Raw genomic sequence first — 18,277 nt, forward strand, 5'->3', positions numbered from 1 at the left:
TACGAGAAGTGGGAATTAGAACCAGCAGAAGACTAGTATTTGTCCCTATATTGAGACGTTTGCATCGACGATAACGTATGCGAAGAAACAATACCCTCCAGGCATGGACTCTGATAAACTTGCGGCGAGTCTGGTTCAGTGATGAATCACGAGTTCTTCTCGTGACGAAGATGTGTTGCTTGCATCGCAACCAGAGGTGGACACACACGCTATTGATTTGTAAATTGACATTTTGGCATGTTCATGGTTTTTTTTTATGATATCACGCATTTTCTGAAGTCAGTATGGCAAATTAAGCCATTTGAACACTTACAGGAGTCTTTTATCTGTTGCAAACCGAAATTGTTTAGATTTGGTAAAAAACATAACTTGGCATTAAATCTTATTCAATGTCACAGGAACTTTTGTTGTTCAGTATATAAACATGCTGAAAATTCCTTTAAATTAAATTAAGATAAACGTTGACAATCTACAGTTGTGAATGAACGTTATCAACATTGTCCAATATGACGACTGTTCAACTAGCCCAGCCACTTTCATAAAGTTTTCCCCGTTAAGATTAAAATTGCTTGGCGATATATAGACTTCATTTAGATGTGTATTGTATATGTCATATAAATAATCAACAGATGGTGATCGACACGCATCATTGTCATTGCCCCAGGTTTCACATGGCACAATGTAACTGTAGATTTCATGGTGATGGTCATCTGTTCTCAATATCTTGAATGGCCACCACTTGAGTCTTAGTGGCATCGTCGTCCCATTGAAGCAATCAGATTCAGAATTATGGCCTGGTGAATGTTCTTGCACTCTCCCTACAGTGCCAACTGTCGAAGTTCTGTGGTTGATGCTGACGGGCTCGCAGTCGTTGATCCAATAAATATTCGACTGGGTTTAAGTCAGGAGGCCTGGAGGGCCCTGGAAGGCCATGGATGTTGTGATTCCTCAAAAAGGCTGTCTGTCTTGCCGCGTGAGGTCGGGCTTGTTGGATATGACGTTCGCTGCATCCTCAAAATTCATTATAACTATATCTCTTTAAACATTGTTTGGTATATTATGCCACTTAAAAAACATTGTTTTACCATTTCTTTATTTGGATTTGGTAACGTGGGTAATATTAAAATTTTCAAGACCATAATCATATTTGTATTTTGATTTTTTTAGTTTATCCTTGAAGTTTCTTTAAACCCTTTCTGATAAATTGTGGGTAAATGTTATGCCTAGAATTGAAAAATATGTTTGTTCCCAATATAATTTCCATTTTTGACAGAGGACACTCACTTCACTGATTCATGTTGAGATCATGTCTAGACTATTAGACTTTTACTTGTATTTATTTTTAAGCCAGAGAAGGATGCATATTCACCAAGTGTTTTTGAGAATCGAACAGTCTCAGATAGGATACCGTACCGTTCAAAACAAGTGACGTGTCATTCGCGAATTGATACACCGGATATTTTGTTTTCGCAATTGTTTTGACTTTTCCATGGGGACAGTTTCGGGTCATTATTGATAACATTTCTAGACAAATGAGGAGGATAGAGGATGCCCTTGTATGCAACATCTAGTAATTTCGAAAAACGTGCGATGCGAAGCCATTTACTAATACACTGGCGGTTTTATTAGTATGAAATGTTCTAATCCAATGTATTATTAAATCTCCAAAATTGAAAAAGGTTCATAGTCAAATTCCTGAACTTTCTATGGTTTCTGCATAATCTGTTATTTTAATACAACAATATCATAAATTACCTTTTCGTAATACCAAGTTTTAACGTATGATTGAGCCATAACTGCGTGTTTGAGAGTTATTTACAAACGATATATCAATGTGACTATATCAACACAAACACAATACGTGTGTTGTTTTGATGCATACATGTTTCCAATCCAATAAGGTTCATACAGATATGGAACACTAAAATGCAAAGCCATTTCAAGGCTCTCTTAACTGTCATACACAAGGCTTTTTTAGTTGAGTTATTAGCCTTAGTCTGTCAATATGTTTTTGGTAAAACCCAGCACACTATACATTAGTCCTATTTCTATTACTATTACTAAAAAGTAGTATGAACATCACACATTTACTTACAAGATTTATTTTCACAACCAACAAATAAAATAAATTAAGTCTGTCATGAATTTTGATATTTTTATTAACAAGTATATGGCATTTTGTACAAATTCAAGGCGTTTCGAGCTTGTTTGATTTTCAAGGTTTTTCAAGGTTGACACTAAAAGTCAAGGCTTATCAAGAGGGACCTTAAAATTCAAGGCCTTTTCAAGCCTGTGTGAACCTTGAATAACCAGGCAAACATATTTCTCTGATAATTAATCTGATAAAGTACATATGAGCTTAAAAACGGATGGCTGGCATCGAACAACCAAGTTCTGTGCTTGTGCATGGCGTCTCCCGGCCCGGCATCACAGTCGACAGCGCATTGTGCAGTGCAGCAGACATTCTTGTCAAAGGTGTCGTGGGTAGTTACTGCACTTTGTAGACTTCGCTGAAGAATTCTTTGATGAAATCGTTGATGATAGCCTTGTCTGGTACCGACGCCATCATGCCATACATACCAGCAGTCCCCTTCTTAGACAGCGACTGGTTGTTCTGAAATGACGGAGATTAGCGTTGTCTAGGGGATACTAAGCTGAGGGGCAAGAGTAAGTATACCGATTTATTTTTTGTGTGCAATAAAAACATGAAAGAACTTTTGTTAAATTGGATTATGTCTTTTTAACCACCACTGATTCCTGCGACAGTTTGTAAAAAAGTAATCTTGCTGGGTAATGTTGTGTAGTAGTTAAGTCTACGACTTTGTCCTTGGTATTGTAATATGATCAAAACGAGTGTGATGGGCATTTGTTACAGCGACTGTACAGCAAATGTTGTTTTGTTTCCTAATTCTTTGGTCACTTTGAACACAGACCGAATTTCATAAGTGAAACAGTCTCCCTACCCGACATTCTTTGACGGAAGACTCCAGGTCGGTTGTGAAGGCGTCCGCAGAATACTGGTGATGAGGCAGGATTGAGCAATGGAAACTGTTTGGCTTCTGTGTTCTCTCAATCTTCCAGCCTGTTGGTGGACAACATACGTTTTGGGGAAGTGTTAGAGACATCATGCAGGGTGAGGTTAAATTCAATCGATTCTTGTTTCTTATCACTAACGAAATCCATTGAGACAAAGAGATGGTCGGATTGTCAATAGGCGTGACAGGATCCTCTGATCCGATTCCGAGATTATTTCTGATTCTTACTTTGGTTTATCAAAACTATGTCCGAGCTCGTAATTGACTCACTAACTCATTCAACCACCCACCAAACGCATCAACCCACCCATCTCACTCACTCATTCGGGGCGGTCGGGTAGCCTAGTGGTTAAAGCGTTCGCTCGTCACGCCGAAGACGCGGTTTCGATTCCCGACATGGGTACAATGTGTGAAGCCCATTTCTGGTGTCCCCCGCCGTGATATTGCTGGAATATTGCTAAAAGCGGCGTAAAACCATACTCACTCACTCAACTCATTCAACCACTCACTTATTCACAAACCCACTCACTCGACCCCTCATCCACTCACGTACCTCTTGTCTCCATGGCGTCGGCTACGGCCAAAATGTCCACTTGATCGTCAGCGGAACCAACAGCGAAGCAGGTCATGACGGGATCTCCCATGATGCAGATACCCTAGAGGCCAGAAACGAATATTTGACATAAACTGTACAAATCATACAAGTCCGCGCCATGTATGATTTCTACTTACCGACAGTGCAAATCACCAGTGGGATATGGGCTCCCAACAGCCTATGCTTGTCCTAAGAGGCGACTAAATGAATCGTGTGGCCAGGCTCGGTGGCACGGTTGAAGCATGTTATTGTATCCATATTGTGTGGTCGATGCTCGTGATGTCAGTCACTGGCTTGTCTGGTCCAGACTAGCTTATTTAAAGTCCGCCGTCATATTGCTGGAATATTGCTAAGTGCGGAGTTAAACAACAAACAAAACACCCCTGTAGTTCAATAAGACAAGGGAGTTAGTGTAGGTTTACCGAAATGCGAGCCTTGGAGAAATCGGGGATGGTGCACACAATATATAGGCCATGATGGATGAACCAAATACTGGTATGTTTTAAAGCAGCACTCAACAATATTTCAGATCTATGACGGCCTGACGACGGCCTGACGACGGCCTGACGACGAACATCCAGTGATTGATATTATGAGCAACGTGGGTTATGATGACACGCCATCAACCAAGTCATCGAGCATGATCACCAAATCGCCGCACTCAGCAATATTCCAGCTATATGACGGCGGTCTGTAAATAATCGAGTCTGGACCAGAAAATCCAGTGATTGACAATATGAGCATCGATCCATGCAATTAGGATACGATGATATGCATCAACCAAGTGAGCGAGCCTGACCATCCGGTCCCGTTAATCGCCTCTAACAAGCATAGTCGCCTTTTACGGCAAGCATGGATTGCTGAAGACCTATTCTACCCCGGATCTTCATGGGTCTCTTACGAAAAGCATACTCTAACACGGAATCACATAGGGTTTAAGTAATCTTCTGAAAGTAATAATGCATAATAGTCGCGGTACCGTTATAAGTAATTATTACATTTCCTTTAATGGTAAAAAAGAATTATTATAAACTGAATTGATGCCGATTTTGTGTCTGCAATTGAAACTTGAAGGTGTTGTTATTAATTTGATTATGTCTATTTAACCTCATTCCTGCAAAAGTATGTAAAAATTAATCTGTGGCTGGGTAAATTTGTGACGAAAAAAGCAAATTTATTGATTTTCAAATTTAACAATCTAAGATACCCATCAGCAGTTGTGTATTGTGCGACTTTTTTTTAAAGTTTTATAACTTTTCGCTTCTCAGGTCTAAAGACCGGGTTCGATTCTCCACATGGGTACTATGTGTGAACCCCATTTGTTGTCAGCTGCCGTGGTCTTGCGGAAATATTGCTAAATACAACCTCAAACCATTCTCACGCACGCACTCACTATGATTAACATTGTAATCAAGACATATATTAAATTTTTAAGACGCTTTTAGCAATTGTCCCGTAGCCTCGGGAGAACATACAACAAAGTGGTCACATATTGTAGTCTTAGTATCGCTGAGAATTGAACCTGTTAACACTTCAGCCGGTAGGCCATCACACCAGCCTGGACCCTCTTAAAAATGTAACATATTGAATACGTTGTGCAATCACATGTATAGCATGTCAGTGGCTTATTGTTCAGTTTAATGCAATTCTCAGCAGATCCCTATTTCTTCAATTGTCAAACAGAGTAGTGTCCTCCTTACATCTGTCTTTCTCACACCTTCCTTCATTTTTTCTGTTAGGGCCATCAGTACTTTAGCTTTCTCCAGATATCCTTCAACTCCCAACCCTTTCATAGAGGCCCAGGCAGCCGCTATGTTGCCACCTGCAGTGCGAAATACAGCGTTTGATTTATAGCCATAGGAATATACAAGTTATACACGGAGCATTCAAAGTAACAGCAACTTTAGATTATCTGCATTGGTGATAACCGTGCGGGACATCTTCTTTCAAACAGCATTGACAATCATTGGTATTTGCAATGATTTTTTCAACCATCACTACATCCTTAATAATTTTCGGAAACGTTTCCAAATAAAGAGTTACCTACATCCATACAGATGTCCTTATATATTTAAGTGAGTGAGTATGGTTTTAAGCCGCTTTTAGCAATATTCCAGCAATATTACGGCGGGATCACCAGAAATGGGCTTCGCACATTGTACCCATGTCGGGAATCCAACCCGGGTCTTCGGCGTGACGAGCGAACGCTTTAACCACTAGGCTACCCGAACACCCCTTTGACATTTAAACAACACAGGCATGTTTAAAACAAAAAGAACCACCATGTTAGGAGATGAACTGCTTGGCGTCGACTTACAAAGACAAGGGGACCCGTACATACCACCAGGTCAAATAGAGTAAGGATGACTTACAGGGACTGGTCTCGGAGCAACACTAGGATATATATGCACACCGTCAATGAAAGGGCGAGTTGGGGCGACTTACCAGGCCTGGTCCCGGCAAGACTAGGAGAGCCATACAGGCCACCAGGCCACTCAGCGTACGTGAAGATCTGATATTTCCGTAGGTCGGAGTTCCTGTAGGCGATGACACTCGCCCCCTGGCAGAAGAAAACAACTTCTGACACAAAGGTCACAACTTGACCATCCCAAATCACACAAGATGCAATGACGACATATACAATATCAAAACAACTTTTGACTTTGTAAAATGGATCCACAGAGAGTAAGCAACAATAGAAAATAAGTTCTCTTTGTGTCTTATCTTATAAAGCTCAAACAATTAGAAATAGAGTGTCAGATCTTCAAGACGAATACTATCATCTCTGTGCACCCGTTGAACAAATCGTGTTGGTCAACAAATCTACAAGGATTGAGGCACTGTATCATTAAGGCTGACGTTGATGTGTATACATCAATGCACATAGTTAAGCTATATGCATCTATGCAACTTACATGTTCTGTACAATAAATATCTTGCTGACATGTACAGCCATGTACAGATACGAATGTGCAGTAGAGTATTATTACCTTGACAGTAAAGCCGTACTTGTGGACATCTGCTGATATTGACGTCACACCTGGGCACCGGAAGTCCCACTTGGGAACGGGATAGCCAAGTTTCTCGACCCTAATGAAAAGAACAGATTGGCAGAATCAAAATGTAATTAGAATATATACATTTAAGGATTGACTGTGGATTTGTTTCGGTTCATTGAGGTATGAATCGAAAAACCTATGTAGAAACTGTATGAATCCGTGCGTGACCAATTCAGCTAATCAGAATATAGGAATTTCAATGAACACAACGAAAATTCATTATTAAGAGAATGAAAACAAAATAATCTAAAACAGAGTGTGTTTAATAGCTAATTTCAACACTCATAGCGTACACTTTGCAACGTGTAACAGGGTGGTGGTGATGTGATATCGATTCCATAATCAGTATAACTTCCAATTACACCAGAAAAAAACTGTATATATATATATATATATATCTGTTAGTATTTATTCATTAGCTGCAAGAGATCTGGTCACATAAATAGATGTTTCACTTCAGACTACGGTAATGCTTGATGTATATTAACATATTCACCAGGGTAACATGAAACCTCCAAAACAGGCATCAATGTGTAGAGGTAAGCTTCTTTTTACAGCCACGTTGGATAACTCTTCAATTGGGTCCACGATCCCATGACAAAACTGGGGGGCGGACGCAGCCAGCAGGATAGTGTTTGGTGTGATAGCCTACAATGCGCAACATGTAACAGGGTAGTGTTGATGTGATAGCCTACAATGTGCAACATGTAACAGGATGGTGTTGCTGTGATAGCCTACAATGTACAACATGTAACAGGATGGTGTTGTTGTGATAGCCTACAATGTACAACATATAACAGGGTACTGTTGTTGTGATAGCCTACAATGTGCAACATGTAACAGGCTAGTGTTGCTGTGACAGCCTACGATGTACAACATGTAACAGGATAGTGTTGCTGTGATAGCCTACGATGTACAACATGTAGCAGGCTAGTGTTGCTGTGATAGCCTACAGTGTACAACATGTAACAGGGTACTGTTGTTGTGATAGCCTACAATGTACAACATGTAGCAGGCTAGTGTTGCTGTGATAGCCTACAATGTACAACATGTAGCAGGCTAGTGTTGCTGTGATAGCCTACGATGTACAACATGTAGCAGGCTAGTGTTGCTGTGATAGCCTACAGTGTACAACATGTAACAGGCTAGTGTTGCTGTGACAGCCTACAATGTACAAAGTGTAAGAGGGCAGTGTTGCTGTGACAGCCTACAATGCACAGCATGTAACAGGGTAGTGTTGCTGTGATAGCCTACAATGTACAACATGTAACAGGGTACTGTTGCTGCGATAGCCTACAATGTGCAACATGTAACAGGGTAGTGTTACTGTGATAGCCTACAATGTACAACATGTAACAGGATGGTGTTGCTGTGACAGCCTACGATGTACAACATGTAGCAGGCTAGTGTTGCTGTGATAGCCTACAGTGTACAACATGTAACAGGCTAGTGTTGCTGTGACAGCCTACAATGTACAAAGTGTAAGAGGGCAGTGTTGCTGTGACAGCCTACAATGTACAGCATGTAACAGGGTACTGTTGTTGTGATAGCCTACAATGTACAACATGTAGCAGGCTAGTGTTGCTGTGATAGCCTACAATGTACAACATGTAGCAGGCTACTGTTGCTGTGATAGCCTACGATGTACAACATGTAGCAGGTTAGGGTTGCTGTGATAGCCTACAGTGTACAACATGTAACAGGGTAGTGTTGCTGTGACAGCCTACAATGTACAAAGTGTAAGAGGGCAGTGTTGCTGTGACAGCCTACAATGCACAGCATGTAACAGGGTAGTGTTGCTGTGATAGCCTACAATGTACAACATGTAACAGGGTACTGTCGCTGCGATAGCCTACAATGTGCAACATGTAACAGGGTAGTGTTACTGTGATAGCCTACAATGTACAACATGTAACAGGATGGTGTTGCTGTGACAGCCTACGATGTACAACATGTAGCAGGCTAGTGTTGCTGTGATAGCCTACAGTGTACAACATGTAACAGGCTAGTGTTGCTGTGACAGCCTACAATGTACAAAGTGTAAGAGGGCAGTGTTGCTGTGACAGCCTACAATGTACAGCATGTAACAGGGTACTGTTGTTGTGATAGCCTACAATGTACAACATGTAGCAGGCTAGTGTTGCTGTGATAGCCTACAATGTACAACATGTAGCAGGCTAGTGTTGCTGTGATAGCCTACGATGTACAACATGTAGCAGGTTAGGGTTGCTGTGATAGCCTACAGTGTACAACATGTAACAGGGTAGTGTTGCTGTGACAGCCTACAATGTACAAAGTGTAAGAGGGCAGTGTTGCTGTGACAGCCTACAATGCACAGCATGTAACAGGGTAGTGTTGCTGTGATAGCCTACAATGTACAACATGTAACAGGGTACTGTTGCTGCGATAGCCTACAATGTGCAACATGTAACAGGGTAGTGTTACTGTGATAGCCTACAATGTACAACATGTAACAGGATGGTGTTGCTGTGACAGCCTACAATGTACAACATGTAACAGGATGGTGTTACTGTGATAGCCTACAATGTACAACATGTAACAGGATGGTGTTGCTGTGATAGCCTACAATGTACAACATGTAACAGGGTACTGTTGTTGTGATAGCCTACAATGTACAACATGTAACAGGCTAGTGTTGCTGTGATAGCCTACGATGTACAACATGTAGCAGGCTAGTGTTGCTGTGACAGCCTACAATGCGCAACATGTAACAGGGTAGTGTTGCTGTGATAGCCTACAATGTACAACATGTAACAGTGTACTGTTGCTGTGATAGCCTACAATGTACAACATGTTACACGCTAGTGTTGCTGTGATAGCCTACGATGTACAACATGTAACAGGATAGTGTTGCTGTGACAGCCTACAATTTACAACATGTAGCAGGCTAGTGTTGCTGTGATAGCCTACGATGTACAACATGTAGCAGGCTAGTGTTGTTGTGATAGCCTACGATGTACAACATGTAGCAGGCTAGTGTTGTTGTGACAGCCTACGATGTACAACATGTAGCAGGCTAGTGTTGTTGTGACAGCATACAATGTACAACATGTATCAGGCTAGTGTTGCTGTGATAGCCTACAATGTACAACATGTTACACGCTAGTGTTGCTGTGATATCCTACGATGTAGAACATGTAGCAGGATAGGGTTGCTGTGATAGCCTACAGTGTACAACATGTAACAGGCTAGTGTTGCTGTGACAGCCTACAATGTACAAAGTGTAAGAGGGCAGTGTTGCTGTGACAGCCTACAATGTACAAAGTGTAAGAGGGCAGTGTTGCTGTGACAGCCTACAATGCACAGCATGTAACAGGGTAGTGTTGCTGTGATAGCCTACAATGTACAACATGTAACAGGGTACTGTTGCTGCGATAGCCTACAATGTGCAACAAGTAACAGGGTAGTGTTACTGTGATAGCCTACAATGTACAACATGTAACAGGATGGTGTTGCTGTGACAGCCTACGATGTACAACATGTAGCAGGCTAGTGTTACTGTGATAGCCTACAGTGTACAACATGTAACAGGCTAGTGTTGCTGTGACAGCCTACAATGTACAAAGTGTAAGAGGGCAGTGTTGCTGTGACAGCCTACAATGTACAGCATGTAACAGGGTACTGTTGTTGTGATAGCCTACAATGTACAACATGTAGCAGGCTAGTGTTGCTGTGATAGCCTACAATGTACAACATGTAGCAGGCTAGTGTTGCTGTGATAGCCTACGATGTACAACATGTAGCAGGTTAGGGTTGCTGTGATAGCCTACAGTGTACAACATGTAACAGGCTAGTGTTGCTGTGACAGCCTACAATGTACAAAGTGTAAGAGGGCAGTGTTGCTGTGACAGCCTACAATGCACAGCATGTAACAGGGTAGTGTTGCTGTGATAGCCTACAATGTACAACATGTAACAGGGTACTGTTGCTGCGATAGCCTACAATGTGCAACATGTAACAGGGTAGTGTTACCGTGATAGCCTACAATGTACAACATGTAACAGGCTAGTGTTGCTGTGACAGCCTACAATGTACAACATGTAACAGGATGGTGTTACTGTGATAGCCTACAATGTACAACATGTAACAGGATGGTGTTGCTGTGATAGCCTACAATGTACAACATGTAACAGGGTACTGTTGTTGTGATAGCCTACAATGTACAACATGTAACAGGCTAGTGTTGCTGTGATAGCCTACGATGTACAACATGTAGCAGGCTAGTGTTGCTGTGACAGCCTACAATGCGCAACATGTAACAGGGTAGTGTTGCTGTGATAGCCTACAATGTACAACATGTAACAGTGTACTGTTGCTGTGATAGCCTACAATATACACATGTTACACGCTAGTGTTGCTGTGATAGCCTACGATGTACAACATGTAACAGGATAGTGTTGCTGTGACAGCCTACAATTTACAACATGTAGCAGGCTAGTGTTGCTGTGATAGCCTACGATGTACAACATGTAGCAGGCTAGTGTTGTTGTGATAGCCTACGATGTACAACATGTAGCAGGCTAGTGTTGCTGTGACAGCCTACGATGTACAACATGTAGCAGGCTAGTGTTGTTGTGACAGCATACAATGTACAACATGTATCAGGCTAGTGTTGCTGTGATAGCCTACAATGTACAACATGTTACACGCTAGTGTTGCTGTGATATCCTACGATGTAGAACATGTAGCAGGATAGGGTTGCTGTGATAGCCTACAGTGTACAACATGTAACAGGCTAGTGTTGCTGTGACAGCCTACAATGTACAAAGTGTAAGAGGGCAGTGTTGCTGTGACAGCCTACAATGCACAGCATGTAACAGGGTAGTGTTGCTGTGATAGCCTACAATGTACAACATGTAACAGGGTACTGTTGCTGCGATAGCCTACAATGTGCAACATGTAACAGGGTAGTGTTACTGTGATAGCCTACAATATACAACATGTAACAGGATGGTGTTGCTGTGACAGCCTACAATGTACAACATGTAACAGGATGGTGTTACTGTGATAGCCTACAATGTACAACATGTAACAGGATGGTGTTGCTGTGATAGCCTACAATGTACAACATGTAACAGGGTACTGTTGTTGTGATAGCCTACAATGTACAACATGTAACAGGCTAGTGTTGCTGTGATAGCCTACAATGTACAACATGTAACAGGATGGTGTTGCTGTGATAGCCTACAATGTACAACATGTAACAGGGTACTGTTGTTGTGATAGCCTACAATGTACAACATGTAACAGGCTAGTGTTGCTGTGATAGCCTACGATGTACAACATGTAGCAGGCTAGTGTTGCTGTGACAGCCTACAATGCGCAACATGTAACAGGCTAGTGTTGCTGTGACACCCTACAATGTACAACATGTAACAGGGTAGTGTTGCTGTGACAGCCTACAATGTACAACATGTAACAGGCTAGTATTGCTGTGACAGCCTACAATGTACAACATGTAACAGGCTAGTGTTGCTGTGATAGCCTACGATGTACAACATGTAACAGGATAGTGTTGCTGTGACAGCCTACAATGTACAACCTGTAACAGGATGGTGTTGCTGTGATAGCCTACAGTGTACAACATGTAACAGGGTGGTGTTTAGTTTGATAGCCTACAATGTACAACGTGTAACAGGTTGATGTTGCTGTGATAGCCTACAATGTACAACGTGTAACAGGTTGATGTTGCTGTGATAGCCTAAAATGTAAAACGTGTACCAGGGTAATGTTGCTGTTATAGCCTGCAATGTACAACGTGTAACAGGTTGATGTTGCTGTGATAGCCTACAATGTACAACGTGTAACAGGTTGGTGTTGCTGTGATAAACTTCAGTGTACAACGTGTAACAGTTTGGTGTTGCTGTGATAGCCTAAAATGTAAAACGTGTACCAAGGTAATGTTGCTGTTATAGCCTGCAATGTAACAAGATGGTGTTTGGTGTGGTAGCCTTCATGTAAGATGCACAACGTATAACAGGGTGGAGTCTTGCATAATGGCCAAGTACAACTTGTCACAGAATGGAGTTGGTATTATAGCCTACGATGCACGTATAACACGGTGTTGTCTCGCATAGTTCCAGTTTAAAAGGATCAGAATTTGTTTTAAGTATATGATTATTTGTTCACATTTGTGCCTCAGGTTTAGGAAACATCAATGTTTCGCATGACATACTTGGTGTGCTGAAAATGTTATAGTTCAAGTGTGTGTTTTTTAATGGTGAGTCCCTTAGTAGGGAGAAGAACAATTTGACTACTATCACCTAGAGAGACTGGCATTTACGCCGGGGGACTTGAGACTGGTATTCAAGGATGAACTCATCTATATTTACCTTTTCCATAGCTTCAACATCAGCTCTGAGATCACTATCGACAGGAACATGTATGACCTTCAGGCCGAAGTAGGCTGCAGCTTTGTCCATCACTGGGTGGATAGTGGTTGGGGCTATCTGAAACAGAACACATTGAGTTTAATCTGTCATCACAATATACAAATCAGAGGCATGCGAGCAATGGATGGTAAATCTTGAGAGCAATTGGGACAGTCCTCAAAATGATTTCTCTATGCTCGGCACTACGTTTGAAGCAATTCACTTAATAACATATTTGTGATGTGTTTACTGAACAGTACGTAAAAAAATATATTCATTCAAACACAAATATTTGTCACTTTGGGTTTTTGTCTAAAAATGTTTACAAGACCTTATAATGTAATACCTAGAATCCTTTACGGCTCTCGATACGACCAGCAGACACAAAAGGTGCCTGCGCTCTACATTTTTAATATTTTGGATCCGTGTTCCAAGTATTCAAACGGTTTCCTTGTAGAGCAGTCAACCATCATCGACTGATTTTATTTGCAGAGCCACTATCTGGACTTCAGACACCCATGTGGTTTACTTTCAATTGTTGTTATTCTGCGAAGGTACCTACAATCTCAGGGTTCTTGATGGTTGGGAAGAGTTTCTGTGCTCTGTCTCGGTAGGTCTTTACCGCCATCAGGACACTTTCAGTTCCACCGGAAGTCAGGAAGCCTGCTGTTTCCTCGTCACCGTTCAACATGTTGGCTGTCATGCTCACGACTTCAGTTTCCATCTTTCTACAATGGTAAAGTGCCTGTCTCAGCTGCTCGTATTTCACACGTCTTCTGTCGTGTGACAATCTTTGCTTCATGACAGACTTGTTAACGGCATTAAGATATAAAAAAAATAATATGTTATTTATAGTGTTCATTTTATATGCCTTTATACGATTGTATTTGTCACTTGGGCAGGTGAACGATCTCTGTACCTGATGTGACGTCGACGAGCTAACGGGAAGCGATATAGCAAATACTGACACTCGGGTAGAGCTTGGAGTTATGTGATATCTGCAGGGTGGGGATTGTATGAAAACTCGTGTACAATATGGAGTGTTGTAAGGTATGTGGTGTGAAGTGTGTATGAGTTACCTCTGGGACTCAGTTACAGTATGCAGTTTACCTGAGACTCGGTTAAGGTGTGCAAGGTGGGGTATGTATGGGGTTTACCTGGGACTCAGGTACATTATGGAGTGTTGTAAGGTGTGAAAGGTGGGGTATGAGACTCAGTTACGGTATGGAGCGTTGTTGTAGGGTGTGCAGGGTGGAGTGTGTATGGGGTTTACCTGGGACTCGGGTACAGTATGGAGTATGGTAAGGTATGAAGGGTGGGGTATGTATGCACCTTACCTGAGACACGGTTACGGTATGGAGTGTTGTTGTAAGGTGTGCAGGGCCGGGTGTGTGTGGAGTTAAGTGATGTCTATAGGGTGGAATTTACCTGAGACTCGGGTACAACATGGGGTTAAGAGCGTTTTCGTGTAGAAAAGCCATCTGGAACTGTTTCACTAATTCATCATGATCTACTGAGTGGCCGATCTTCTCTGCAAGAAATCATTTCTTGATTATATTGATTTATGTCGTGATTGAATGAGGTCTATTTGAAGGGAACATCCACGTGTATCACCATACGGTTTCTTTACTAATAAAACTAAGGGAATAATACAAGGACTGGTGAGCTTGGTGTCAATATGATGTGTCTGAGATCGGAATTCATAACAAACTGCGACATGATATCTCAGTAGCCTTGCTCTGTAAAATCGGTATATGTGAGGTGAGGTGAGGTGAGGTGTGTGTGTGTGTGTGTGTGTGTGTGTGTGTGTGTGTGTGTGTGTGTGTGTGTGTGTGTGTGTGTGTGTGTGTGTGTGTGTGTGTGTGTGTGCTGGTGCTTGTACTAGTCCGGTTAAAATATTGAATATTGGATCCTGTATGTAGATTATGGTGATGTCATGTGCTGAGGTGAGGTGCAATGGGGTTTAACGTCGCGTCCAAAATCATTGCACTTATATAGCGACGTGCATGAACGTGTGTGTGTTCGTGTGGCTGCTTGTACTAGTCCGGGCTGATGCCGATGTATAGTGCTAGTTCACTGCGACACCATGTCGCAATTTAACATGAATACCCCACCCAGACACAGTATACTGTATACTCCGAGCCGACCAGTCTTTGCTTTAGTCCCTTAATCCCGAGCGCCAGACAGAGTAACAACAAGTACCAGCTTTAAACGTCTTTTGGTATGATGCGGCAGGGGATCTCCCCGGGCGGACGCTCTACCACTAGACCACGGAGGCGGTCGGTATATTTGTCCACACACACACACACACACACACAGACACACGCACACACACACACACACACACACACACACACACACACACACACACACACACACACACACACACACACACACACACACACACACACACACGTACATGCGCTGTATGATGTAGATCCCTCGCTTTACAAAGAAAACTAGAAAAGGAACTAACCCTGGAAAAGGTTGAAGCTATCTTTCTGCATTTCGAGGTGGTCGTCCTCCAATGTATAGGTATAGGCGAAGATCTTGCCGTCGATATGGTTCACCTCTGCTTCTCTCATTTCTTCCATCTCCTTCAGCAGCACTTTCGGCTCGATACCTGGACAAGGTGTATCACCATGAATTCAATACAACTCCCGAACCTCAATACATGGACAGGTGTATTATCGTCTATATGACAAATCTTCCCTGCGTCAGTACCTGGACACAAGTGCATCACCATCAATGAAATACATATTTCTATGTAGAGTAGAAGGTGCTGATTAATGATTTCAGTATACACACTGACGTGATGACCAATGAAGATCCGGGGTAGTATAGGTCTTCAGCAACCCATTCTTGCCGTAAAAGGCGACTATGCTTGTCGTAAGAGGCGACTAACGGGATCGGGTGGTCAGGGTCGCTGACTTGGTTGACAAATTCATTTCCATAATCTCTACTGAAACCAGAGTCCTATCTCAACCATATAATAATCATGTGTTTGTGAATCGCCATCAAATAGTATTATACTATAAGTTAAATTATGATTACTTTCGGAACTAGCTCTTCACATGAGAGACCCAAAAGAGACCGGATAGAAGATATCCCCAGACGACTAGATTGGATCGGATGGACATGATCTGTGACTTAGTTGATTGTGTGTCATGGTACCGGCGTGGGGTGTTGCTCATTCTTTCAGTCACTGGTTTGCCTGGCACATGCTCGATAATGTTCATGTCCCCGCAATATAGCTGGAATGGGTGAGTTGGATTTAGCGCTGCTGTTGACAGTATCACTGTCATATTACTAAAAAGCAGAGCCGAGGACAATGTCTATTGCATTGTAAATTTTGAGTTGGGTTTAACGCCGCTTTTAACAGTATTACAGTTATATCGCGGCGTGTCAGCCTAATGTGGGAGGAAAGCCCGAAGTGATGCAGGTCTTAGACGTTTACCATTTCGGTGAAACCCACGAGCACGGGTATGGTGCTAACAAACCTAGAAACATAATCGGGGCGAACCGGGGTTCGAACCCACAATCATAGGTTTCTGGCGTGCCCAGGGGACGCAACTCTACACAGCGAATCGCGGCGGTGCACAGAAAAGTGACTATTGCCACAAACCTTTTTCAGGAATGACTACTGTTGCAGGCTTGGTGCCATCTTTGCTCCCGAGGTTCACCTGCTTGATGAAGTTAGTGGCTTCATTCCTGAGGACCTTCACCAGAAGACCGCTCACCCCAGGGAGGGCCTTCAGTCCAAGGAGGACAACTCTCAGCAGTTCATCCGTCCCCTTGTTGACGAAGATGCTTAGGAGTATGGAAAGCACCAGCACAAAGACGAGGTGTTCGATCAGAAGAAACCACATCTTTGCGTTCTACGTCCTTACAGAAGCAGTGCCGGCCAGGAAAGAACGACTTGAGGTGTGTGCGATAGAACTCGGACATGGGAGCAAGGTACACAAGTGTATATCGAAACACGTATCAAATAGATAACACAGTCGCCTGATTAAAGCTGCGCTATCAGACTTGCGAGGAAAGGAGTTTGCATTCTGTACATTGTTTAACCTTCAGTAGATGGTGTATGTTTAATGCACAGTTGTAATAGTAGTTGTCGATCGATAACTAGGGGCAACATGTATATACTAAGTCGTGTACATCGTGAATCCCGAAGGGCCAGTTGACAAGGAATTTATCTTGCCGGTGTCCCGGTATAAACTCTCCCCTGTACACATTCTCCCTCCGGAGATTTTATACCGGTATAGATTCTCCCCCGGAGAATCCCCCGGAGAATCTGTTCTGAAATAAAATCTCCCCCGGGCGGATATGTTTCGCGCCCCCCTCAGTATAAAGTCTTCCCCCCCCCCCCCCCCCCGTGATTATTCGGTTTGTTGCAATGTCTTCAAGTACTATATTCTTTAAATAGTTATCTTCAATGTAAGGAGGGTTACTTTAAAAAACAGATTATGAAATATGGTCATAATGAATTGATATTTCAGCATATTTTATTTGGTAACTGTACCTTCCATCCTAAAATAATTATAAGACATAATCATACCAAACAAATGTTAATGAAATGAATTAATGTAACAAATACATGTTCGGTTACTGTTGTAACAGAATTCAGAAATCTTATAAATCCTCGCAAAAATTCGGTTTTAACACTAACTACGTAAAAACTGTCAACATTTCCACGCGCGCCTCCAGCTCAAATAAACCAACCCTACACAATGGAGGAGCTCCTCTAAGTAATCAAAAACAGGAAAAAGGGCACAACCCCAGGATTAGACCTAACGTCTTACCAAATAATTAAAAAACTCACCCTAAAACTACTCCAGGCACTACTCAAACTATACAATCTCATCTACCTCAACGGACAGGTTCCTACTCCCTGGAAACAGGCCCTAGTCATACCAATCCCTAAACTCATATAGACCAATATCCCTAACTTCAAACTTATGCAAAGTTAATGGAATCAATGGCTAAAAATAGATTACAACATTACCTAACCCAAAATAACATCAACTATTGAACTGCATGGCAAGTATTTATAAAACGACCGGGGAGGAAATATTCTGGGGGGGAGATTTTATTTCGTAGGGTGGGGGAGAGTTTATTTCCAGAGGGGGAGAACTGTACCGGTATAAATTCGCCGGGGCGAGATTATTATATTCTGGGGGCGAATATATTTCGTGA

The 18,277-nt window shown here is 42.2% G+C and overlaps 1 protein-coding gene across 1 annotated transcript; it reads right to left on the reverse strand.

Moving 5' to 3' along the window:
* Positions 1–2,155: 2,155 nt before the first annotated feature.
* LOC139468891 (sphingosine-1-phosphate lyase-like) lies at positions 2,156–17,002 on the reverse strand. The gene is made up of 12 exons (XM_071251026.1): positions 16,707–17,002; positions 15,558–15,704; positions 14,510–14,612; positions 13,644–13,809; positions 13,043–13,159; positions 7,186–7,337; positions 6,621–6,720; positions 6,076–6,190; positions 5,331–5,452; positions 3,589–3,691; positions 2,964–3,082; positions 2,156–2,614 (listed from the first exon to the last, which is right to left on the reverse strand). The coding sequence occupies exons 1-12, from the start codon at positions 16,948–16,950 to the stop codon at positions 2,489–2,491; spliced, it is 1,614 nt and encodes a 537-aa protein (XP_071107127.1). The 5' UTR covers positions 16,951–17,002; the 3' UTR covers positions 2,156–2,488.
* Between the last annotated feature and the right edge of the window lie 1,275 nt (positions 17,003–18,277).

The sequence above is a fragment of the Haliotis cracherodii genome, unplaced genomic scaffold (assembly GCF_022045235.1).
Source record: "Haliotis cracherodii isolate W230 unplaced genomic scaffold, xgHalCrac1.p SCAF_1, whole genome shotgun sequence".
NCBI classification, from domain to species: Eukaryota; Metazoa; Mollusca; class Gastropoda; order Lepetellida; family Haliotidae; genus Haliotis; species Haliotis cracherodii.